At 29.4% G+C, this 26543-nt stretch overlaps 1 protein-coding gene across 1 annotated transcript; it reads right to left on the bottom strand.

Annotated features, from left to right (window-relative positions):
• Window positions 1-3154: 3154 nt before the first annotated feature.
• LOC131596490 (subtilisin-like protease SBT1.7) lies at window positions 3155-5880 on the bottom strand. Its single transcript, XM_058869148.1, has one exon. The coding sequence runs from the start codon at window positions 5716-5718 to the stop codon at window positions 3424-3426; it is 2295 nt and encodes a 764-aa protein (XP_058725131.1). The 5' UTR covers window positions 5719-5880; the 3' UTR covers window positions 3155-3423.
• Window positions 5881-26543: the final 20663 nt, after the last annotated feature.

Raw genomic sequence — 26543 nt, 5'->3', positions numbered from 1 at the left:
CGTTCTCAAGTAAACCAACTTTTGGCCACTTTGTAAGAGTCTTGGTTGATATTGGTTCACACGAAAACCTAGCCTATAAGATACGTGTGGAAAGAGATGGTTTTGCCTTCTTTGTCAAAATTGAATACGAGAAGTTACCAGAATTTTGCACATACTACCATGATATTAGTCATTCCCTTGGAGTTTGTAGAAGAACAAACACAACCAACAACGATATCACAAAACCCAAACCACTAATAGATGAACACAAAACATATGTTCATGTGCAGCCAAAAAATAAAGAGACATCCAAGAAAGCTAATGACTTGACAAAGACTAATGTTGGATATGGAGAAACAAGTGGTGTTGTTAAAAAAAGGTATTCTTCACCTATGGAGCAAATCCCCATATCTAACCTTGCTGATGTGGCCAATCACATAATATCTAAGAATAGACATAAGCCAATTTCTCCAACCACACATGGTAATCTCAATCACATCAATCAACTTGCAATTATAGAGGATTTGAGCTTTGCGGATTCATAGTTTATGGATGCAACCTATATAGCACTGAGATAGAAGACAATATAATTACAACACAGAAAAGGGGTGAAGATTTCATAAAGCAGACATGGACAAACATGGAAAATAGTAAAGATGAGGAATTTCTAACTGAAATAAATGATGCTAATAGATCAGAAGATTAAGGTTTCCAATTAGCAGTCTCAAAATCCAAAAAGAAAAACTAAGACATAAGACTAATGGCAAAAGGATCCAAAACAACTAGGTTAAGGGATGTTTTATATTAGTCTTTACAATGAAGAGCATTTATTGGAATGTTAGGGGCTTAGTCAATCCTCCCACAAGATTGGTCATTAAAAACTTTATAAATCATATTTATTTTTCATTGTTGAACTATGGATGAATGCATCCAATCTTCCTTTTAATTTTTTGAGTGTCTTGGCGTAAAACATTTTGCTTGTAACATGATACCTGATCTTCTTCCAAACCTTAGGTGCACTTGTAGCAAATTTCTTGATCCTCGGGTAATTTCAACATCAAACCAACACATATATTTCAATCTAAGTTATGATTCCATTCTTATTGGTATAATTATTGTTTATGCTTCTTAAAGTGTACATCCTTTGCAAAAAGCTTTAAATCCTAAAAAAAATATTAAATTGTGGAATAAATAGGTCTTTGAAAATATCCATAATATTGTCAAAATCACCCTGAATTCGTTTCAAACATTCAAAATCTTCTCAGTCTGGAGGGTAACAATGAGTTACTTAGAGCCCAAGAATCTAAAGCTCAACTTGATCATGAGCGTGTCCTTGCCATGGAAGAATTGTTTTGGTTAGAAAATTCCAAAATCAAGTGGCATTTAGAAGGAGATAGGAACATTGCTTTCTTTCATATGATCAGAAATTTGAAAAACTCAATATTCGGCCTGAAGAACAATGACACTTTTTATGATCCTGAGAAGCTAGGAAACCATGCAACAACACATTTTACTAATATTTTCTATTTTGCAAGTGTGCCTTAAGATATCTCTTCGGTAGATGAAGTGATACCTTCCTTCGTGGATCATAATATGAATACTTTTCTCACTAGAATGCTCTCTTCTAAGGAAATTAAGCAAGTTATCTTCAACCTTAGGAAAGACAATGTTATAGGCAGGGGTGGAGCCAAGGCCCAGCTAGCCCGGGCAGACGCCCCGGCTCAACCTCTATTTTCTTTGTACTCCCCCCAATTTAATAGTTGATTTTAAGACAAAATCAGGGGAAAAATTAATAAAAATAAGGTGTGAAAATTAAAACAGATGAATAATCAATGGTGTAAAATTTTTGCCTGGGCTGTCTAAAATACCTGGCTCCGCCACTCATTATAGGCCCTGATGGTTTTACAGGGACTTTTTATCACACCTTTTGGCATATTATTCAAATGGATGTGATCAATATAGTTTTGGAATTTTTTTTAAAATTAGCTGAATTATTCTCGTTTATAACTCAAACATTATCATCTTGATCGCCAAAATTAAAGAAGTTAAGATCATGGAGAATTGCAGGCCCATACCCCTTCCAAATTTCAAAGGTCATCACAAAGATTCTTGCTGACAGACTAACTACTCTTATGCCTTCTTTAATATCCATGGAGCAAAGAGGTTTTGTTCATGGTAGGTGCATCAAAGACCGTGCCTGCCTTGATTTTGAAGCAATTAACCATTTGGACAACAAAAACATATATACTTAGAAGCCAATAAGAGAGCAGATCGGACTTCATGCCACCTTTGAGAACACGATTAATTTGTAGATGCTCCACTCTTTCCATTGTCGAGCTTTGGAAGTTTCCATCATCCACATCAAATAGTCAGTTATTATGAGTGACTTCTTTTTGAAATCACTTAGTCTTCTTTACGTCGTAAACCATTCGTATATAGTGGAAAGTTGATAATACTCATAAGGATGCAAGAAAAAGAGGAGAAATTAACATGTCACCCTCCAAATTATACTTAGCACTCTCATTTTCAATTATTTCAAAAATACCCATGAACAAGTTTGGGGTGCCAAAGAACAAAATTCTCGGTAACGTACCAAAATTCGGGTAGTTCATTTATAATTTTTCGATATAATGTAAAAAAATATATATTTTACCAAAAATTTTGAAATATATTAAAATTTCTGATATAATACCGAAAATTTTGAAATATATTAAAATTTCAGGTGCAATACCGAAAATTTTAAATTTTTTATTGTGCAAGAATTTTATTTTTTGGAAAATGCATTGTCGAAATTTTTCCAAAAATCCAGTAACTTTTTCCAGAAATTTTGGATTAGAAAATAAAGCCCAACATGGATACTTAACAGAAAATCCACAAAAATAAGAGATGAGATGTAAAAGTTCTTAAATTGAATCCCACCACCACCATAGTTGTGAGAGCAATTTTGTAAGTCAGATAAAAATATGATAAAGTTATGATTACAAGAAAAAGAAAAAATGCTTGAAAAAGATTAGAGGATAAAAAAACACAATAGTTCAAATAGAGTAAGAGAGAAAGTAGATAGCAAACTGAAGAACTCAAAGCTGCTATCTTTAGAAATGTGTTACATAATGATAAAGTTAACTAAACATGTCAATTAGTTAAAAGAAATCAAAATTAGTGTCATGCATGGTAATTCAGTAATATAATACAATAATATTAATATAGGGGACATACAGAACTACATGAGAAGATAAAATACATAATAAAGCCATTATTACACATTTACAATATTTTGTTGATGTACAAGAGTTATTACAATTCCTTATCAGTGTTTACTTGAACCTTCCTCTAGAATAAAAACATCAAAGACCAAGAGCACCTTCAATGGGCCACTCCTGGGCCCATAACCAAGTCTAACTTTAATGGGCCCAAAACCAAGTCCAACATTAATGGGCCCAAAAATCAAGTCCAACTAAACACAATCGGACTCGAAACCTTATGCTTCCCATCACTCCAAACCAAATACCCAAAACTCTTCGTTCCAGATGGCATCGAACCGCACGTAAAACGCACCGTATAACCCTTTTTCTCATTCACTTCACCAAATTTAATAATCTCCGGCACCACCACAACCTTCACCGACGAAGAATCCACCGGAGAAAGCACCACCGAAGCTTTATAAACCCCCGGAGCTCCCACATTCTTAACAACCCTATTATACTCCACCGTCACCGGCTTATCCGAACCACCGCCAATTCCCGAAGCTGTCTCCAAAGCAACCGCAAAAGAAGGATAGTTCAAATCCTCAATCCTATAATTCTTCTTCCGATCACAAACGAAATCTCTCCTCGCCGCGATTTTGATCTGCGCCGCCGTGTAGTTCAACGCACAGAAAAATCCAAGATAATCATCAACATTGATGTCGTATACAAGTCCAGGATCAAGGGCGGAGACAGGGTCCACGTGTCCGGATCCGAAATCGAACGGCGTAGCGGGTTTCCCGGTTGCCACGTCTTCAATTGTTTCACCGTTTTTGTAAGAGGTGTATGCTGTGGTCATTAGCGCTGACCGTATAGAACCGGGGCTCCATTCAGGGTAAGCTCCTTTAACTATAGCAGCTAAACCGGTCACGTGAGGGCATGACATTGAAGTTCCTGATATAATGTTGAAGTTCACGTGCCTTTTGTCTGTGGTTAAACCGGTTGGGCCAACTGAACCGGTCCAACCGGCTAGGATGTTTACACCCGGAGCTATTAAATCGGGTTTGTGAATCTTTGGTGTTAAAGAGTTTGGGCCTCTTGAACTGAATGCTGCTACCACTGGTGAAGGTTGAACTTGTAGGTGTGTGCCACCGAAAACTAGTTTAGCTTTTGGATTTTTTGTAGTGAAAATGTAGTTTTTTAGAATGTTGCTTGATTTTACACCCAATGATGCTGCTGGTAGAAGATGAGAATCTGCTATTAGTTCTTCACCATACTCTTCATTGTTGGCTAGAATCATTCCTAGACCGCCAGCGTTTTTTACTACAAGACCCTTTTCAGCTCTTGAGTTTCCACCTCGTTCGCATATCACGATTTTGCCGAAAACTTTTGATTTTGTTAATGAATCGGGGATACAAAGATACCCGACTGCGGAATTACTTACGTTTCCTGCATAAACTAGTGGTAGGAATGTGTCGGATAACGGTTTTCCGTTGTAAAGTGATGCACCTGTGTAGTTTTTTCCGTTTGGGAGTGTTATGTAGCTAGGAAAATCGCGGTCGATTGTTCCGGCTCCGACTGTTGTTATCCATGGTGCTACGTTGGATAAGCTTTCGGCAGATGGTCCACCGTTTCCAGCTGATGATGAGACTAGAATTCCGTGAGACATTGCTGTGAAAGTTCCGATTGCGATGATGTCTCTGTAATATTCCGTTATGCTTCCACCGATTGACATTGATAAGATGTTAACGCCGTCTTCGATGGCTTTATCCATTCCGGCAGCTATGTCAGAAGTGAAACAGCCACCGGTCCAACAGACTTTGTAAGCTGCTACACGTGCTTGTGTAGCCATGCCTCTTGCTGTACCTGAAGCTAAACCGAATAAGCTAGCTTCTGCTACAGCTGAACCTGCTGCTGTTGTTAACGTGTGAGTTCCATGTCCATCATCATCTCTAGGTGATCTTGATTCTGTTGATTCATCTATTGGACCAAGTGCTGCTTCATACCCTTTTGCGAAAAACCTGGCGCCAATGAGTTTTCTGTTGCAGTTTGATGAATTCATGTTGTTACCGATTTCACATACGCCTTTCCAACTACTTGGGATTGGACCAAGTCCTATGTCATCTAAGCTTTTTATCTCTGGCCATATACCTGTGTCAAGAATACCAATAATCACCTGGCTCTGTTGTTTAGACTGAGGTAAAACAGTGTTGGTTTGTGGCAAACCGAGGAACTGTGGTGTTCTTGTTGTGTGAAGTTCATATCTGAGTTCTGGAATAACAGAGAGAATTCCTGGTTGGTTTGAAAGTATTTCAGCTTCTTGATGAGTTAACCTTGTGGAGAAACCATGAGCTATGTGTTTGTAAGTGTAGAGAATCTCTGCAGTTTCTGATACTGATTTTAGCGATGTGTCGAACCAGTTAAGGTGATCGGAGAATGTTTCTGGCATGGTGGATTTGTCCATGTGAATTATGTATGTGTTTTTGGTTTGAGCTGTGGTGTGTCTGCTGCAGAATATGAGCAGCAGAATAATTTGAAGAGACTTGAAAATCAGCATTTTTTAGGTTTTGTCACCAAAGATGTGTCAATGATGGTTTTTAAGACAAAGTTTGTGTCTATGGCTTGTTTTGGTTGATTCTGAGATACTTGAGATGTGTTGTTGTGTGGTATTTATTCTTGATTTGGAACTTGTGGATTGGAGCTGTTGAGTATGTGTGATGGATGGAGATTCTTTTAAGGAGCAAAAAGTAAGTATAGTGATTAGTATGAAGATACTTTTGAGGAGCAAAAAGTAAGTATTGTGATTAGTGATTATTTTTAAAGAAAAGACAATTTTTTTTATTTTATCTTTTTTATTCTTTGGAAAAATAGATTTTTAATGTAGATGCATTTGCAAACAATTTGTTGTACTAGTAAAAAAAAAAAAACCTATTCAAGATTTATAAAATATTGAAATAAAAATAATTTAATTTATTTAAAAATTCTTATGATGTTAGCTTTTATGTTTAACATATGTGAATTTTAATGAAGATTTGTTTTTAATGTTTAATATCTTAATATACTAGAGTAACCAATTTCATACTTTAAGAAATAAGTATTGCTCTTACACATTTTAGAATTTTACTTATATTGAAAGCAGTTAGTATAAAATAGCATGTTATAAAATATGTTGGCATGAACAATGATATGTACTAACTTGTTATATTATGAATTAAAATATTATTCTTATGATTATTTATTTTCCTGCTTTTAGATATAGATAATATTTGAACATTTCACATATTAAAATATGATAAATAAAAAGAATAATAATTTTGTTTATTAATTATTGATATGTGATTTGTGGTTGTTGTGTTGGGTGTATTATAACACTAAAAAAAAAATTAAAAATGATAATATTGTAGCAATGATTTAAAAATCGGACCGGAGATCGAACCGGTGAAGCTTCGTGTCACTTAAATTTATGGTTGAACCGTTATTAAATAAACTAATAATATGAATTTAATTTTTTATAGATATGCCACATATAATCATATATTCACAATTTAATAAAATAAATATTTCAAAAATCTATTACAAACTTAATTCAACAACTTAATAAAATAAATGTTTCAAAAATCAATTATAAACTTAATTCAAGAATATTGATAATACATATAATAATACAACATAGTTGTACATTTTATTTCAACCTTCATTTAAGAATATTTAAAAATATTTTGAACAAATTAAAGAATACAATAAAATAAGTTAAACTAATTTAAATCATAATAGAACATAATAGTTAAAATAAATTTTGAATAATTAAGAATAATTAAAATAAAAAACAGAATACAAAAAATAAACACTACAATACATTTAATTAAATAACAAAAAGCAAATTCGAGTTGAACTACAAAAAAATATATGATGGAGTATGGTTGAAATAAAAACTATAACGGACCGACAAAACTTAGAAATTTGTATGTTTTGATAAAAACACATAATTCTTTTTTGTGATTGGAGAATGTATTTTAAGTGTTGATATTTATATATTAAACTTTTTTAAAAAATAAAAAATGTTAATTTGATGTATTTTTTGAACCGAACGATTTTATAAAAACTGCTCTGATTCTATGGTTCGAATGGTTTTGAACGATTCAATTCGATTTTTTCGATTCTACTCCAGTTTTGACCCACTAGTGATTTTAAAAGGTTAACCCACCCAGATTCATCTCCGATTTACGATCCAATCAGTTGAACCAGTCAATTCGATCCGATTTTTAAAATATTATACTATAGTGAATATTGGAGTAATATCTATAGTAGAGACAATAGAAAATAAATTTAAGTGATTTGAGAGATTGGTAAATTTTATAGTAAAGACAATAGATCAAGTAGAGAGAGGAGTTTTTTTGAACAGAAGTAGAGAGAGGAGTTAAATAGCTAGAGATAGAGAAAATTTTAAAAGAATTATAGGAAAAATAATTTTTAAAATATCAATATTAACTATTTGAATAGAAACATAATTATAAATAAAATATGGGAAATGATAACGAATGTTCTAAGGACATTTTTTAAGGGATTAAAGTGATAATTTTTTTTAAAAATACATGTATTTAATACTTTGAAAATATATTAAAAGCTAAAATATTAATTTTTATAAAAAAATATTTTTTATTTAATATCCCGGGCATGACCCATAAAATATTATGATAAATATTGTGAAAGAGAGAATATCTATTTGTATATTTTAATAAACAATTTATTTATAATATTTAGTCGAACATTATGGTGGAATATGAGGAATATTGTGAAAACAATTTATTTATAATTTAGTTGAGCATTATGGTGGAATATGAGGAATATTGTAAAAAGAGAGAGAATAACATTTAAAGCATATATAAATAATTTATTTATAATTTAAAATCTACTTTTATAGCAAATAGATGAAAGAAATTTAAATAATATTTAAGTTAAATCATAGTTTTGATTCATAAATTTGGTCTTCTATTTTAAGTTCAAATAATTTTGGTCTTTCTTTACGATTTTTTTTTTTTTTATAAAAAATTGGTGAAATGTGTGTTTTTTAACTTGTATTTGTATCTATAAAATTTTACAATAAATTTATATACAATAATTTTTGTCAGAATTACAAAAAATTAAAAGAGATTAAAATTATTTAAATTTAAAATAGAGAGATTAATTTCGTAAAACCGATAAAGTATGAGATCTAAATTATAATTGAACCTAATTTTTATGTAAGCTATAAATTGCTCTTAAAAAAATTATATAAATAATTTTTTATTTATAAAAGACACCAATAATATCATAAAATTTAAGTAGATAAACTTGAATAAGCTAATTCAAGCATACTTTTAAAATCTTAATTTTCTTTTTTAGTGAAAAAACATTAAAAACCTTAACAAGCTGATATTTAGATCACTTAATATATCACCAAAAAAGATTTTGGGTAGGAGGGTTTGAGTTTATTCATAACACCAAAAATCCCATAAAATGGGGGAACTAAAAAATTGTATTGAATGAGGGTTTTGGAAGATTTTGAAGGGCTTACATAAATTTTCCAAATATCTTTTAGGTTGTTATACTATTCTGAAAATTAAAAATTTAGTAATGATTGTGACTCTTTTATCATTCTAAACAAAATCATTTTTTCAAAAAATGTCAAATATTTTCCTATATTTTTTTAAAATTTCATTTTTGGAAAAATTTCATTTTTGGAAGCCTTCCTCTCCCCTCCCCTCCAAACTCCCAAACATAGCCTAAAGGAATGATCTTTATATGAATTTTATAAACATAAGGATTAATCTCACAAATATGTTTGGTAAGTTCCCAATATTTTTGATATTTTTTATAAAGTTATTTAATTAAAAATAGTACAAATAAATAAAAAGAATTGTATTGATAATTTTATTTTATCCTTATAAGAATAAAAGGTTATCAATATTTACAATATGAGGATATAAAAATTAAAATTCACTCTTAAATTTTATTTTTGAAAATAAATTTTATAAATTTATAATAAATATGAAAATGATATATTTCCAACCTATTTCTTAAAAAAATTGTGACCATAATTAAAATAAACAAACTTTAATATATCATTAATTTTATCAATTTATAATCAATGGATTTGACACCCAACAAACAATACCAATAATGTAGAATGACTAGGCAACCATAGTACAAAAAAAAACTCATCCATATATTATTATTCTTAAATTTAAGAAACTTTTACATAAAGAAATTTTAGTGGTACACTCAATCAAATCAAAGAGAAATAAAGAAACGGGGATTCCTTTGCTTTTGGACAACTTTGGTCATGTCGGGAGTGTACTATGGTGACTATGTCTCTTTGAATTATTGTTTAACTAGGTAAAGGACAAACAACAAGGAAAAACTAAGAGAATTGTACCTAAAATTCACTCATTTTGCTCTCAAAATGATTCTTTAAGAAAAAGCTCTTTTCTGAAAAGTTTGAAATAACTCTTATATAACATAGACATTATCAACAACATAATGAAACTCTTAATTGTTAAAAAAAATGTTGATAATAGTTATTAGTTGTTTTTTATTAGTTAAAAGTAAGCAAAAAGAAGGATTGTTGAATAGACAAGAAAGAAAATGGATTAATAATTGAGAATTGAGAATTGAGACGTTTGAGTGATAACTTCTCCAACTAGTCTAATAAACTTGTTTGCTCTGCCTATATTTCTATCAAATAGCTGGAAATGGACCTACCACTCGTTAATACTAACCACTTTAACTTAACCAACTTGCTTTCTATACTTAATAATGTTATAGTAGAGCTTGTAGTCATCATGTCTTAAAACAATGAACAATGTTGTGGTTTGAATCAATAATTACTACAATAATTGAAAACCAAAACAATTTACTTAATGAGCTTATTGGTGGAAGTGTCACTCAAAATTTTAAGTGAAGAGAGAGGAAATTATGTCTTGGGATTGTTAGAAATCGCAACGTCAGACCTATGAAAAGTGCTAGCGAAAATCGGTGGTGGTGTCCTAGCCGTTAGATGCTAGTACGACGAACCAAATAGTGATCGATGGTAGTCAGTGGCGATGGATCGTCAATGCGGCGATGATCCAGACAGGTTACAGATTTCAGACTGTTTAATGATGTTTCGTGTTTTGTGTTTGTTTTGGATTTTTTAGTTTAAGTAATTATAAATATGTATCTACTTTTGTTAGACAAAGCGAAAAATTCAGATGAAAGATGTAATAATCCTTGTTCACTACAAGAAAAAGATGTTTTGCGATAATTTTCTTGTGGGGGTTTAAATCGTCGCTAAGTCTAGTTTGCGACGACTTGTTAACTATTGCAAAAAACATGTGTCGCTAGCATATTATGTGGTGGTTTAAAAAATCATCGCTCCAACCACCTTTAATATTAACAATTCTTTAACAACTCTAGCAATGTCTTATCGACATATTTATGATGGTTTTAACCATCATCAATTTTTTTTGAATATTTATTGCGACGATTTTAGTTGTCACAAATGTGAAATTGTGACAGTTCAAACTGTCACCATTAATAAATCATAATATATATTTTGTAGCAGCTTATAGTGATACTAAATATTTATTTTCATACAATTGAACTGTTATTAAAAAATTAGTGTTTATTATTTACTATTTAAATTTTTTTATTATATTTATAAAAAATTGTGATTAAGGGATTACGAAACACTTTTAAACACCTTAGATTTGTGTGATTCATATATAGAGAATTGGATAAATTGAGAAATACTTGAGTAGAAAATACAATTTGTTCTTTGGAATTTAAGAGATTATTTTTTTGCAACTCATTTGTAATATCTTGCAACGACTTTTAGAAGTTTATTGAATTGAAAAGCTGTTATCTCCCCAATAGTAGATAAGTTTGATCAAACTTAGTATAAAAGTTCTTTGTGTACTCGTTTTTTATCTTCCTCGTGCTTGTTGTAGATTTGTTTACACTTTTTGGCAAAATAATTTTTGCTTGAGGCCATTGATTTCGGTTGCCGTTGCTTTTTTCCCCACATATAGGTATTCTTAACGTGATTAATATTATTGCTATATTTCCACGACGAGAATGTCTTAGTGTGATTGAACATTTCAATTTCCCAACAAGTTATGGCCACCGTTGGGAAAAAAATTAAGTTTGCAAGCGAACATCATGTGTTCTAAATGAGATATCGAGAAGAGTTATGGGGATAAAAAATTAGGCTTGCAATGCTCATGGTATTAGTACAATTACTCTTAAAATTATCAATGATCATGATTTAATTCTATGTATTGGGAGGTATGTACTAGAGCTCGGGAAAAGTTGTTGTCCTTAAACATGTTTAATGATATAGTCTATTGCACTAGAGTTAAACCCGAGGTTTTGAAAATTTTGCAAGATGGATTGATCATGGTTAAAAGACCTAAAATATGTAGGTTATCTATTTTAGATGGTTCCACTATTATTAGTCGTGCATCATCAGCTAGTGAAGAATTTCATGAAAAGAACAAGGTATGGGATTTGAAGTCAAGGCATATTAAATATATGGAGGTTGTTTTAGATCACATTAATGAATTTTATAGTAAATAAGGCATACAGACATGTTTGACTGTTTCTGGTATGATGCAATGAGATAAGTTTCTAGAGAGTTTCTAAGGGTAAGGTTAATGCTAATGTAACTTACCTAATCTGCAGACGTCCATTCACATGAATAAACTTCCAAGCACATATGGAGGTTTGGATTAAGAAACTAGTGTCCTACTATAATTTAAAGGTCTTAAAAGCTTTAATGTTTGCATAAATCAAGCTATTCCATCTTGATGTTAAGGTTTTGAAATGTGTCTTCAATGATTATTCAGAAGATGAAAAAGGTTATAAATTATGGGAAGTGAAATATGGTGGATCAAAGTTGATTATAAGAAGATGTATTACTTTCAATGAGACCTATAAGTGGAGGAAAAGTAAAGACAAACATATATAGGTATTATAAATTATGGCGGAGAAGACTCAGTTTAAGTTTTAGATGTCTGCTAAGGAGACTAGGGATGAGGAGAAAGTTAACGCTCTTAATGCTAGTTAAAATGAGAGAAATTTTATAGTATCCTTTGATTATCATTTGATTTGTGATAAGATCATGATGAAGATCATACCACCTTAAGGATACAATTATGTTGACATTAGTTTGTTATGCTTTGAATGTTTTTGAAGGGTTGCAAGACTTAGAAATAAGGACCTTTAGGGAGGCATTCGAAAGAAAAAGGGAGTCAAATTTGGTTGAAGAACCATAGTTGTGGGCTTGGTAGACTACCTAAGTAGGAAAATATGGCTGAGTGCAAGTGGATGCAAGTGAAAAGATCAATGTTCAACCATGACTTGAACTTGATCAAGGTTGTTAAGTATTGATTTAAATTTATAGAGAGCAAGAAGGTGGTTGGTTGATGATTAAATTGACATCACAGTCAATTTTGAGTCAAGGTGGAGATTTATGGAAGTGTGCATCAAAATCTAAAATGATGAAGAGAGGAAAACATGTTTTGAAAATGTCAGGAACTATAGGTGTCAAAACTACAAAAAGAAGTAACACAAGTCGGCAGTGACACCGAAGAAGCAATGAAAATCTGGTAACAGATCCCCGGTGGTAGTACGATGTTCAATGACTGAGGCGAAAGAAGATGATCAAAGTTCCGACAGTGGCAGTAGATCTTTGGCAATGATAGAGGTCTAGGTGGGTCGTGATTTTTGGGTCGGTTCCGGAATCTACTTGGTGATGGGATGTGTTTTAGATCTTTTAAATTTCAACAATAATAAATACATATCTCTATCAGTTTTGTTAGACGAAGATAAAAGGATTAAGGAAAAAGGTAGCAATCCTATGTAGAGAGACAATGGTAGGATTTTCTTAGAGTTTTTAGAATTTGATAGATCTTCAGTGTATTTAAAGGGATTGAGAAACACTTTTCAACACCTTGAGTTTGTTTGATTCATATAATAAGAGTTGGAGAGATTGAGAAACACTTGCATAGAAAATAATGTTTCTTCTTGGGAAGTTGAGAAACTTTTATTTTTGTAACTCATTTGTAATCTCTTGTAACAATTTTTGAAAGTATAGTGAATTTGATAAATGATATCTCTTCCTGAGTAGATCACTTTAATTAAACTGAATAAACAAATTCTTTGTGTACTCATTTTTTATCTCCCTCTTACTTGTTGTGGATGTGCTTGCATTATTTAGCAGATTAAGTATTATTTCATACCATTTATTTTTGTTGTTACTATTCTTTATTTCACATATCAGTATTTTTGACGTGATTAATTTTATTCTTAGATTTTCATGACGAAAAAATCTTGGTGTGATTGAACCTTTTAATTTCACAATAATTTTCACTTTTAACATTTCATCTAAGTGAAGATAACATTGCGTTAATAAGTTGGTCTAATTGATAAAGATTTAATTCAAATTTAAAAGAGATTGAAGTTTAAATTTTGCTTTTGGTATAATGATTTGATCTAATTATAATTATAATTTTTTATTTTAGTTTATCTGTTGAACTATTTTCTTCATTTTGTATTCAAACAATTTTGATTTATCTCACATTTTTACATTTCAAATTTATGACGTGTCCATTTTTAATGTATTTGTGATCGTATAAAACTCTATATGTAATTTGATACGTCGAGAGTAGAAGTGACGCATTATTATGTAAATGAGTTTTAACCATTGTTTTAATAAAATAAATGAATTAATTATGTAAACGAGTTTTAACAAGAAACTCAAAACTATAATTAAATATATAAACTTGTTGTTGATCAATAACTATAATTAATTGCATTTTTATAAGAGGTTTCTTATGTTTATACCAAAAATCATACACCATACAGATACATCATATAAAATACAGTCTGCTATGTGATTATTTGTGTCGGAATAAAGAAAAAATAAGGTTTAAATATTCATAAAAATCAAACGCGTATGATAATACGGTGTAGGTATCATATAACTGTGTAATAATAATATTTTCTCATTTTATAAATATTGTTTTGGTTTTGAAATTTTTGGTGAGAAATCAACATACAAAAAAAACTTTAAAAAACCACTAAATCCCCAATTATTAGAATAAACATTAAGAGTTAAAAAGGGTGATATTCTTCATTCTATAAGTCGATTTTAAATAAAATTAAAAAAGTCTATCAATCGGGCAATCCACCATCCCTCATCTTCCTAATCAATTTGTTGAAATGCATTTGTCAAAATTCAAATTCTTAATCATTTGGAGGTCAACATCATTCTTGAAGCAATCACTGATGAGTGATGGGTGAGAATAATGAGAAGGTTTGAAGTTTGAACCATTTTCTCCTCATCATTTTATAAACAATGTTATGGCTTTGTACATAGGCCTATAGTTCTAGGATGTGTCTCAAGTCAATATTATCACGGAAAATGAATGAATTGACAATTAAGAAACAATTAAGAAGAAACAATTAAGAAGAAAAAATAAAAAAAAACTAATACTCCTTCACTTTTTTTTCTTTTTTAAGTGTCACTTTTAAAATAATTTTTTGTTCTTTTTTAATTGTCAAGGTAACATTAATTAAACTTTTGTCAAAATACATATGACAAATAATTAAGAATATTATAAGCAAAAAATTGAATTATTGTATAAAAATAACAATAATAATTAGCTTTTTTTTTATATATTAATAAGTTTAAAGTTGACAATTAAAAAGAATCGGAAGAGAAAGTAGTTGGAATAAAGAACAATACACTCTTGCAAGCTAATGGAATCTGAATTTTATTTAAAATCATTATCGATAGTATCATACTTTAATTAAATTATTTTGGTAATTTTTATACTACTCATCTTGTTTTGTCAAGTTCTATCAATTTTCTTACCAAAAAAAAAAAGTTCTATCAATTAAAAAAAAAACTACGAGTTCATTTCTATAAACTCATTTAAATATTTTTATTAAAGACGCTCTGAAGATGTTCATTAATAAAAAATACTTGATTCAAAAAAAAAAATTTTTTATCACTTTGATGTAGGAACCAAATTTCTTGAATACTTAAATTATGAACAATAAATGAATGAATTATATAGTTAGTATTGTTATTTTGGTTACTATGTCGTAGATAAGAAGTATTCATCAAATTTGTTTATGATTAGTCTCTATCATAATAAAATTTAACTAATTACTTTTAGTAAAACCACTTCTTTTAATAATATCTTTTTCCCAATACTGAAATTTATGATCTTGAATAAATAATTTAAGTTCCAACACAACCTTCTCTAACATAACATTTGTTTATATCGAATTCTCATTACGGAGGAAAGGAATAATTCAACGGGGAGTTTAGTTAAGAGTTAAAAGGAGATAGAGGTTTAGAGTTCAAGTTCTAACAACCTTTTTTAAATATATAGTAATAATAATTAATTACAACGGTAAAGGGAAATAAATAAAAGGTAGTAGCATGCAATATTTTAATGGTAAGGAAAAAAAGGGGAGATATTAGAGAATAAACAGTAAAAAGAGAAAATAAACGATGAGGGAAACACGAGCGGCGTAGTAGTGATCGAGAGATGTTTGGAGATGTGACCATGATTTACCGTTATATGGGCATAAAGGATCATCGTGAAAAGCTTCAATAGAAGTGACGATTCTTGTAAATGAAACTATCTGCTTTAGCCTATAGAATGTAATCATCTCCTACCAAAATTTCAAATCTTAAATCTTTGAACCAATTTGAATGGCGTTGATGTTAAAAGATTTGTGAGAATGGAAGATGGAGGGGGTTTGCAAGATACAGAGGGATTGCTAGAGATTTATGGGGAAAGGGAAATTGCTAGAGATTTATGGTGAAAGGGAAAGAGAGAAGGGGTTTAGGGTTTCGAAAGGAAGAGGGAGTGAACGTGTAATGATGGACGAGTGAAAGAGATGACAACTTTTATCTTTTCTGTTATATTTGTAAAAAAAATATTTCAAAAAAAATAAATACAAAACGAGGGAACACAAACTTTAGGGGGAATGACATGATTTTCGCGATATAATAATTTTGGGGGGAATGAAATAGCGTCGGCTAATACAGACGCTAGTATTTTATTAAAAAAACTATTAAGTTCAATGAATAAAACTAGCGTCGACTAATGTAGACGCTAATATTTAATAAATAAATATGAAAACTAAAAATGAGTCGAGTCTGGTGGGAAAGATATTAGTGTCAATTCAGATAGATGTTAATATTAAAGTCATTTTAAAAATTAATTAATTTTTTTGATTAAAATCTATCTTTGTGACGAAAAAGTCGGTGCTATTAGCATCGGTTTTGTAAGAATTGAATCGAACTCTATTAGGTCGAAGAGTAGCTTCTGGTTTGACAGAGAATATGCATGAGGTCGAAGCTTGTTCGCATGCTGCTGTCGAAGACCTACATACTATAATCGAAGTGTGTTCTAGTATGTGGGTGTCAAAATGTTAGGGTTGTTAGTATTTCGAATTGAGAAGAACAACAAAAATAATAGTCATAGCATGAAACAAGTGTTAGAAAGAGAAGAACAATAAAACAATAGTCATAGCATGAAACAATAACCATATCATGAAACAATAGCCATAGAAAATGAAGAAACAAAGATCCTAATTGTATTAGGGTCACAGTTTAACACAGAAAAATGACACAAATGTCACATTCTCGGCAGTACAGATTACACAGACACAAACAGGTCTTGGTCAAGTTACTTTTCTTAGCAAGTTGGTTTTCTCTTGGATGAATTCTTTACTCAAAGATTCGGCCATGCATGTTTTTTTTAAGATGAAGCAAACATGGCCTATCAAAGATTTGTCGATACATGGTCTTTTTATTGTCACTATAGTGTTTGAGTATTTGTCTTAAAGACATTAGTTTTTTAACTCGAGGAGAATTTGTCTCAAGGACACAACACTCGGGTGGAGAAATTGTGAACTACATTGTTGTTGATGCATGTAGAATGAGACATTTTCCACGGTGGTTTCACGTAACATGGACTTCTGCATTGCAGCTTGTTCTTTCTGTTGGTATCCTTTTGGTGTTGTTGGTATTGCACAGGATGAGCGCCTTTGATCGACTTCATGGATTCTAAATAGTATGAAGATCATTAAGTTACAATCAAGGGAAGAAAAATTCAAGAACTTAGTCCAGTCACTACGCGATAAAGAGTTCATATGGTTATCTAAGGCACAGATCTTGAAAGCTTCTGGTTCATTTCTTTATTGGATGTGTGTTGAAGCGGTAAAGCGGCAAGCAAAAAGTAATAGGTTTATTATTACCGAGTCATATAGGTTATATAGTATCGTAGTCCATAGAGATTGGTAGATAAAAACTGTCGTTCAACTATCTCACGTTCTAAGTTTCATGTTTGGGTACGGAAAGTAAATGCGGGAAAAGTAAATAAAAGCAAATAAACAATCTTAATAGTCTAAGAGAAATAGTTATGGAATTGCATTTCGTTCTACCCGTCGAATATTTAAATATGAAGATCTATCGCTCAACACTCACAATACGCATCAAAATCACCGGCCATCATGCGAGACGCCACATCAATGTCCATTTATGCAACACCAACGAAAGCTCAACCGTACTATTCACATCAGCGATTTCTCCATTGACACAAACAACACAGATGCATTAAACTTGATACCCATTACGATTATTAGCCCCAAATCTATTTCTACAATTCAGAAACTAATAGTTATCATTCCTAATCAAGATCTATGATGTCTATTTCTACAACAACATAAATCCGAAGCATTTAAGCAAAAAGATCAAGAACAACAACAATGATGATTTGTAAAGTGAATATATAAACTATCCCAAGATCAACAAATGTACATACAAGAGAGAAAAAATATACATACAAAACTCACCAATGGAATGGAACATAGGGAAAAAGGAGATGAACCGGAAACTTTCACCGTGTCAAAGCAATCGAGACAAATCCATAGCCAATCAACAAGATGTAGCACCCAATGGTGTTTCCTAAGCCTCCAAACTATCAAAAATGGATCAAAGTCACTCCAAAGGGGAAATGAATGATAAAAAACCTAAAAAATATGTTCTGAACTATAAATACAAAAATTGAAAATTGCAGACCGCGCTAAGCGCCAAAAACCGCGCTAAGCACGCCCTCATCTACTTTTAATATAATAAAGTAGATGACATAGTAAATTATTTTCATCGAATTTTTTTCATGTTTTTCTTACTATTTGCAACTGCATACAATCGATCTTCTGCATCTTAAATTTTTACAGCATGCTAGCACAATCGTAGCAAACTCAAAACTGGATCTGAAGCAAACTCAGCAAACAATCGTAGCAAAACCAGATTTGAAGCAAACTTGGAAAACAATCATTGCAAAACCAGATCTGAAGCAAACTCAACAAATAATCAATTGGGATTCTCAGTTAGAAAGTTTAGATTTCTTCACATTTTCTTTAGTCAATAGATTCATTCACCATTTTGAAATTAGATTTTGATTATTCTAATGACGACTTTCGCTAATCACTACATGTTTTCAATCCGCGGTTTCTGAAAACATTTTAAGTCAGTAACCATATTTGATTTGCACATGTTGATCTTTTTGAATTTATTTTACCCTTATATTTATCGATTTAGATATTTTCATCATCAAAAAGGTTGAATTTTGATACATTTTCTTATGTCAATAGATTCATTCACCATCATGAAATTAGTTATTGATTTTTCTAATGATAATTTTCACTCATCACTACCGATTTTCAATCCATGATTTCTGAAAATGTTATACACCGGTAATAGTATGATTTTCACATGATAATATTTCCGAATTTATTTTACCCTTCTATTATGATTTTCACACGTTAATATTTTTGAATTTATTTTACCCTTCTATTTATTGTTTTATTTTACCCTTCTATTTATTGTTTAAGCTATTTCAATTACCAATTTCCCTTAAATCCTAACTTTTTTAACATTTGATTTGTGAAATAAAGTCTAAATCAATAGTTAAATTATACTGTTATTTTTTCAATAACACCACCTATTACAAATTTTCTGCAAGTATGAATATCAATAGTTAAGAATTTTAAAACGGGTTGTTATTAAATTTCTGCAATATTTTTTAACATTTTGTTATATGATTTTTATTGTAAAGTTGTATACTCAATTGAAGGAAAATGTCTCGCAAATTCGACTATATTAAGGATATCAATGATTCGATGGCGACATAACGTCTTGCTGCTCATATTCTTGATGTATGGATTGTCATTAATAGTAAAGGTGTTTAAAATGGGTGCAAATGTATCATACACTTCATCATTTTTTTATCATTTATGACTTTTACAAATGTTTACTTATAACTGTAATTGTGTATGAATATTGATATCCAAAATGCATGAATGTTTGTAAATCTCAGCTGTAAATGAGCACCTTTTGTTAGATTTATCAGAAAAGTAGTTTTGTTTTCATTTTTATTGTACTAAAATATATTAATATTTTTATTTTTTTAGAAGCTTTTAGTATTATTTTGTACCTTTTATATTTATTTATTGTTTTATCATTAATTACGCAGATTTAGTTAATTTATTTTTGCACCATTCAAAAATCCTAATCATTTCATTCCATATATGTTTACAGGGCTAAAGATAAGTCTTTTTCGAAGTGTATAAATAAGTCGCTTTAATTGACTTTCCATTATCTTTATTTTATTGAAAAATGGTCATTCTAATTATGTTTTCATCACAAATATATTGCAAATTTTTACATTATACATTAACACGATTTATCATTAAGAATCCTAGGCATTGGCGTGAAATTTATGACCAAATTAATATATTATTTATTTTCTACAAATATCTCAATGTATATAATTGATATGCATTATTTTGTTTAACAATGACTATAATGGATCAATGTATATAATTGATATGCATTATTTTGTGTAACCATGACTATAATTGATAGGTGTTATTTTTTATGAATATACCAAAAATAATTATGATCAGATTAATATATAATAATCAATTGAAATCTTTTTTTTTTTCAAATTCATTTAAACTAATTTGTTTATAATTAGAAATTAAAATTTAGTAAACAAATAACAAATAAAATAAAATACAAAAATAGTAAATCTTTAAGGAATACTTAAAAAAAATAAAGAATTAATTGATTCAGTACTGTAATATTTCAACATTTTTACAATGAATTTTTTTAATATATAGAAATGGTGTATTTATTGTATTTATAGTGGTTAAGAATTGCAATAGGGTAAATTATTATTATATTTAATTTAAACTATTTCTTGATAAATGTAATACCTTTCATGCTGATCCACTGATATTTGGAATAATTATATATTATATCAAAAAATAGATTATCAAGACGAACTGCATAATTTCACTTAACTTTTCAGTTTTCTTACCTATCAAATATGTTACCTACTACTAATTAATTATTTATTAGTAATAATTACCAGAATAAACTAAATCTAATTTATCCTAAATTTTTCAGTTTTTCGTATTTCAAATTCATGTTGTATATATGTATCGTTGTTTTTGTTCCGCCAATTTAAGAGAAAGCAATAAGATAGAGGAACAAGTCGTACTAAATTTCAAATCTCTATATTATTTAATTCCAATTTAGAACCATTATATTATTTATCCTGAGTTAAATTGAATACGGAATAGGAGAAAAACTAAAATAACAATACAAAATAGGGGAAGAAAGTAAAATAACAATCACAATAAATTAATAGTAATTTTTTAATATAAAATACAAAATTCTTACATTTTTTTATGAATATTTTTAAAACTTATAATCTTCATTTTATTTTCATTATATATATAATCATTATGAGATTTTATTCTAATTATAATATATGTATATTAAAAGATAATTTTAAATTATTTTTTTTATTTTTCTACTAAAATATACATTTTTCGACGGGACAAAGCTACTTAATCTGTATATATTTTATTTATATTTTTAACCATCACTATATTATATTTATTTACTACTGATAGATGATTATTTAATTATTTTCTTTAGTTTTTATAGGTACATATTAACTTATAATTAATATTTTTGAAAAAAATAAATCTATTAAATATATTGAAATTTTTATTTAAAATAAGTGAAAAAATTCAAATGCTTATAATAAGATAGGGGTATGAGTGACAATGAATAAAATTTGGACAAAAAAGTTTGGTACCTGTTACCAAATCAAATAAATATAATCACATATATTATATTAATTTATTATTTATAACATTGTGATCCGTGCGAACGCACAGGTAGATAACTACGCATGGTAGATTTATAACGATATTGTGTGATGCGTGTGAACGCACGGGTAAATGACTACTTAATTATTTCATTTATTTTTTCTACTAAAGTATATATTTCTAACTAGATTAAATTAATATTTATATAACAATTATAATTTTAAATGTTTTTTCTTTATAATTTGCGTATCTTTTATATATATATATATATATATATTTATTAACCATTGTTATATATTTATTTATTATTTATATCGACTTTATGTGACCTGTGCGAACGCACAGGTCCTTTACTAGTTTATTGATCAAACCGCCTTTGCTGATGAGCACGCTAAGCCCCAAAAACCCGCACTAAGGGCCCTAAATTCTGCCAGACCAAGCTCTTTTAACTCCCAGACCGCGCTAAGCACCAAAAAACCGCGCTAAGCGTCCTCAACAAAAAATCAAATTTTATTTCTTCAAAAACGCGTTCGCAGCCGTGTCTTCGACACTTTATTTCTCGAAGCTCCGAACACGCATAAATACCTACAAAAAGACAACAAAACTATCAAACGGTACATATTTACACAAAAACGTAACAAAACTCTAAGTATTCGAAATTACACAAAACGGAGAATTATTTAAACGGTATTAACAAAAAGTATCGATAAGGGTCACTATTTACATGCAAAAATAACTATATTTTGGCACTTATCAATGTGTCTTACTGATTCATTTCCATGAAAGTTCCATTAGTATATTGAGCCCCAAATGCATGAGTCAAGGCAGGAAGGTGGGAGGCCCTGGCCTTCCAAGCTGAGAGCTTTGGTTCCACCCATGAAGCAATTTGTGTAGTTCCCACAGTGTCACTACAATGGAAAAGTCCCACATTGAAAGTTCTTAAATAAATAGAAGTATTTATTAACCTTTGTCACACAATAATTTTCAAAACTCAAAGTATTGAGTCATAAGCCTAATATGTTTAATTTAACATTTTTGTTTAATTAACTTTTTAATTTAAAAACAAATCGAAAAATTATTATCATATATATATATATTCTATAAAAAATTTAAAAAACTGCAAAATAAATAAAACCACGTGAACTACCACGTAGGCAGTTAGAGAGAATCTTTGTTACAATGTGACAGTCATGAGTATATTTGAAGGAATTTGAAAATTACAATGGATGTTTTAAAAAAAAACTTTTACAGAGCTTAAAACTAAAACTCGTTAATATTAGAAGAGATTTTGTATATTTAACCTTAATAATAATATTAGGATTATGTTTTTTTAATCAACAAACTATTTTTTTCTCAAATGTAGCAGCTATACTCACGAGGTTGAATAATTTCGTCTTCTCGCTAATAAATCTAAAAAAGTGAAATTTACTAGAAACATGCTTAAACTTTATCTACCATGATTTTATTTTGGATAATAACCGATATTTTATGTACCTTTTGTTTATTTAATACATTTTTGGCTTAATTAGTGCAGAAGTCCTTTAACTTAATTTCAAGTTTCACTTTAGTCCCTTATCTAATAAACTTTACAGATTAATCCTTTAAAAAACATTCTGTTAGTCAACTTAGTCTTTTCCGTTAAATCTTTAAAAAAAAAAGTTAACTTCTAATGATATGGCAAGACAGCAAAGCAACCCTTAAAATAGTGAATATATATATATATATAAAACTATTTTACACTGTCACTGCATCACCCATTTTCTCATCTTTAAATCTCTTCAATACATAAATATATATTAAAACAATAAATATATATTAACAACTCTTCTAAAAAAAGAATAATTTGTAACAAATTTCCAAATCTCTTAAAATAAATGAATAATACATCAAATTAAAAATTAACACAGAAAACAAAATCTCTTCAAATCTTCCACTTGCTTCAATCTTCCATCTCCTTCAACATCATCTCTTTAAATCCAAATAAACACCAGCAAACCCATAATTTAAAAAACCCCTAAACCTAGAAACTCAAAATTGCATTTCTCCAATAAATCCCTAAATTCAGAAATTCAAAATCTCATTTCTCCAATAAATCCAAAAAAAGAAAACCCGAACAGGGAGGGGATAAAAAATGACAAATGTAGTAATATAAGCTACCAATGATTTGTGATATTTCTGCCACAGAGAGGTAAACTCAATTGATTCGTCGTCGTTGATTTTGCAGCTTGGATCGAAGTTGTTGAAGGAGTTGAGTTTGTTGTAGGTGAAAATCGATTGGAAAAGATTCGCAGAGTGGTGGTTGTAGAGGAAGATAGTGGTTGGATCTTCTTCAAATACCAGAATAAAAATAAATGTGTTTTGTCTATTGTTACTCCAAAAGAAAAAGAATCACTTATTCAACCCCCTTCTAAGTGTTTTTTCAACCTTCAATTGAGAGTTTAAGTTTCTTGTTCTTGTGTTTGCTTACTCAGAAAATTTCCAAAGAGTCTGCCTAATTAATTTTCCATGATTGATTTAACCTAAAAACATTAAAAAAAATAAAGATTCTTAAAATTGCAGTTCTAAAAAAGAATGAAGGAAAAGTGAAGTTATCGATTGAAGATGTGAGGGGAAGACACGGTTGATTGATGTATGAATTTATGAAGATTTTACTTTGAGAGAAGATAAGAGAGAAGCAGATTTGGTGGTGGGTTTTGTGTATTTTACTGATGAAAGAAATATATTAAATATTGATGATTAATGAAAATTGAAGGAAATTAACTATTTTAAAAATTTTCTAATTAATGAAAGAACTATTTAATGTAGAATAAAACAATTCTATGTCATCTACACAATAGCCAACTAGAGTGCCACATATACACAATTTAGCATATTTTGACAAAATTTAACGGACATAACCAATATGTCTAACAAAATGATATGTAAGGGACTAATAAACGTCCATTAAATAAGGACTAAAGTATCATATGAAATTAAGTTAAAGGACCAAATAATATATTAAACCTATTTTTCTTTTTTAGCTTCACACCCAATGTCAAACAATGTGGTTGTTTTAGAGATTTAGATATTTTAAACAAATTTATAAGAAAGTAATAATAACTTAGATTGCTTTATTTATATTTTAAATTAAAAAGTTATTTGAAATAATAAAATGTATTATAATTTTTTTAATAAAGAATATTATAAATTAAAAAAGCAGTATGATTATTGATGATATTTACCAATTTTTTACATTACTTCTGATTTAAATAAATTGATATTTTTTTGAAATTTTTTTATATTTTTATTAGAGTCTAATTTTTTAAATTAGAACAGGACCTCATATTATTTGAGTCGGCTCTATTGTCTTTGAATATACATCTCCGAATTTTTTCGATAAAAAATTGAAATGTAGTAAGTTCGGATATGCATATCCAAATTAAAACGGTATCATAAGAATTTTGTCACCGACTCCTAAAAACTAATAGTGTACTAAGAAATTCCCTTATTTTATATAGGAGTGTACATGGGTTGGGATGAACCGGGTTTGACTTAACCCGTTACTCAATCTCTTCAAACTTAAATGAGTTGGGTTTGTAGTCCAACACGCAATTTCATTATCAAAACCAACACAACCGACCCGTTCAATTATGAGTTGAGTTGGACTAGGTTCGTGGGTTTTGTTTCAAATTAAAAAATAATAATTTTTTAATTTAAAAACATTGTCACAAAATTCAATATATTTATACTCATTTCTAACGCATAAAATAAATGAAACACATCATATAATATCTAATAATATTCATCAACATACTATAACACTGGATAACAGTATAAAATTTCAAAAGACACATTATTTTTATAAAATACGTAAGTTAGAAATGATACAAATGAAAATAAGAAAAAAAATTAGTCTTAAAATTACGTAAATTTATTGATCTAGTAGTATTATTGGTGGAGAATAAAGTTTTTTTAGAAAAATTATGGTTAGTAATGAGATAGTAATTTTATATTTCTATTTAAAATGATAAAACTATGTGGATTATTGCGAATTAAGTTGAATATATATTGTAAATGAACGAGAATAATTTATGAGTTTGTTCGATTTAGGTTAGCGGATTCGTAGGTTTACCCGTATTTATCAAACCCCCTAATTTTATATAACGTTAAAAATGTCTTTCTTATCCTATCATCGGATAGACAGTGATTATTTAAGATATCTTACTTTTGCTACAACTTTCATAGTATATTTAATACAAAATATATATTTCATATATGGTAGTTATTAAGTCACATTCTCACATCTGAAAAATAACAAAATGATTTTGGAACCATTTGAAGAAGTCGTATATTTGGTTGAATGATGACGTTCTTTTTCTTCTAAGTAGAATTGACATCCAACAATATCCTTAAATGCGTGGATTATATAGGGGTGTTCACGGTCCCACTCGTCAAGAAAAAATAATTGAATTAATTTAAATTATAATAAAAATTTATTTGAACTGAATCAAATAGTTTTAATTTATTAATAATCGAATTAAACCAAAATTATTTATTTAGTATATTGTTTTGAAATTACGAATTGTACCGAAGTGTTAGTAAAAAGAAATTTTTAAACTGAACCGTTTATCAAAGAACCCGGGCGTTAAACTAATTTTTAATTTTTTAAAATTATTTTTTTAATTTATTTTAAATGTCGTTCATTTTTCAGTTTTGTTTCAGTTCAGGTTCAATTTCAGTTCGTTTCGGTTTCAGCTACAGTTTGATTTTAGAATTGTTTCTGCATAATAGTTGATCTTCACTATCTAAATATAACTGTTCGATTATTTTAACTTTAGTTTGATTCGACAATTTAACTTAATTTGTGGTTTTTTTTTAAACAACTCTAATTATAATATATCAGCAAAACAAAATTGAGAAGAATTATACCAATATCTTACCACACTCCGTTATTAGCCTCGTTTAGCATCATGTGCGCTTTCAAAAATACACTTAGAAGAAAAAAATTGTATTGAAATAACGTAATATATAGCAGGAGACATAAATAAAATTCTACTTTGATTCGTAAGAATATCAATATTGAGATATTAACAGGCAAATGCATAGTGACCAAAAACAGTTACATTCGCGTTTGCATGCTGTCATGTCATTAGTATCTTCCAACAAGAGGGT

Source organism: Vicia villosa, linkage group LG4 (genome assembly GCF_029867415.1).
Source record: "Vicia villosa cultivar HV-30 ecotype Madison, WI linkage group LG4, Vvil1.0, whole genome shotgun sequence".
Taxonomy (NCBI): Eukaryota; Viridiplantae; Streptophyta; class Magnoliopsida; order Fabales; family Fabaceae; genus Vicia; species Vicia villosa.
The sequence above is the reverse complement of the archived record's forward strand: the minus strand, read 5'-3'. Positions and strand labels throughout refer to the sequence as shown.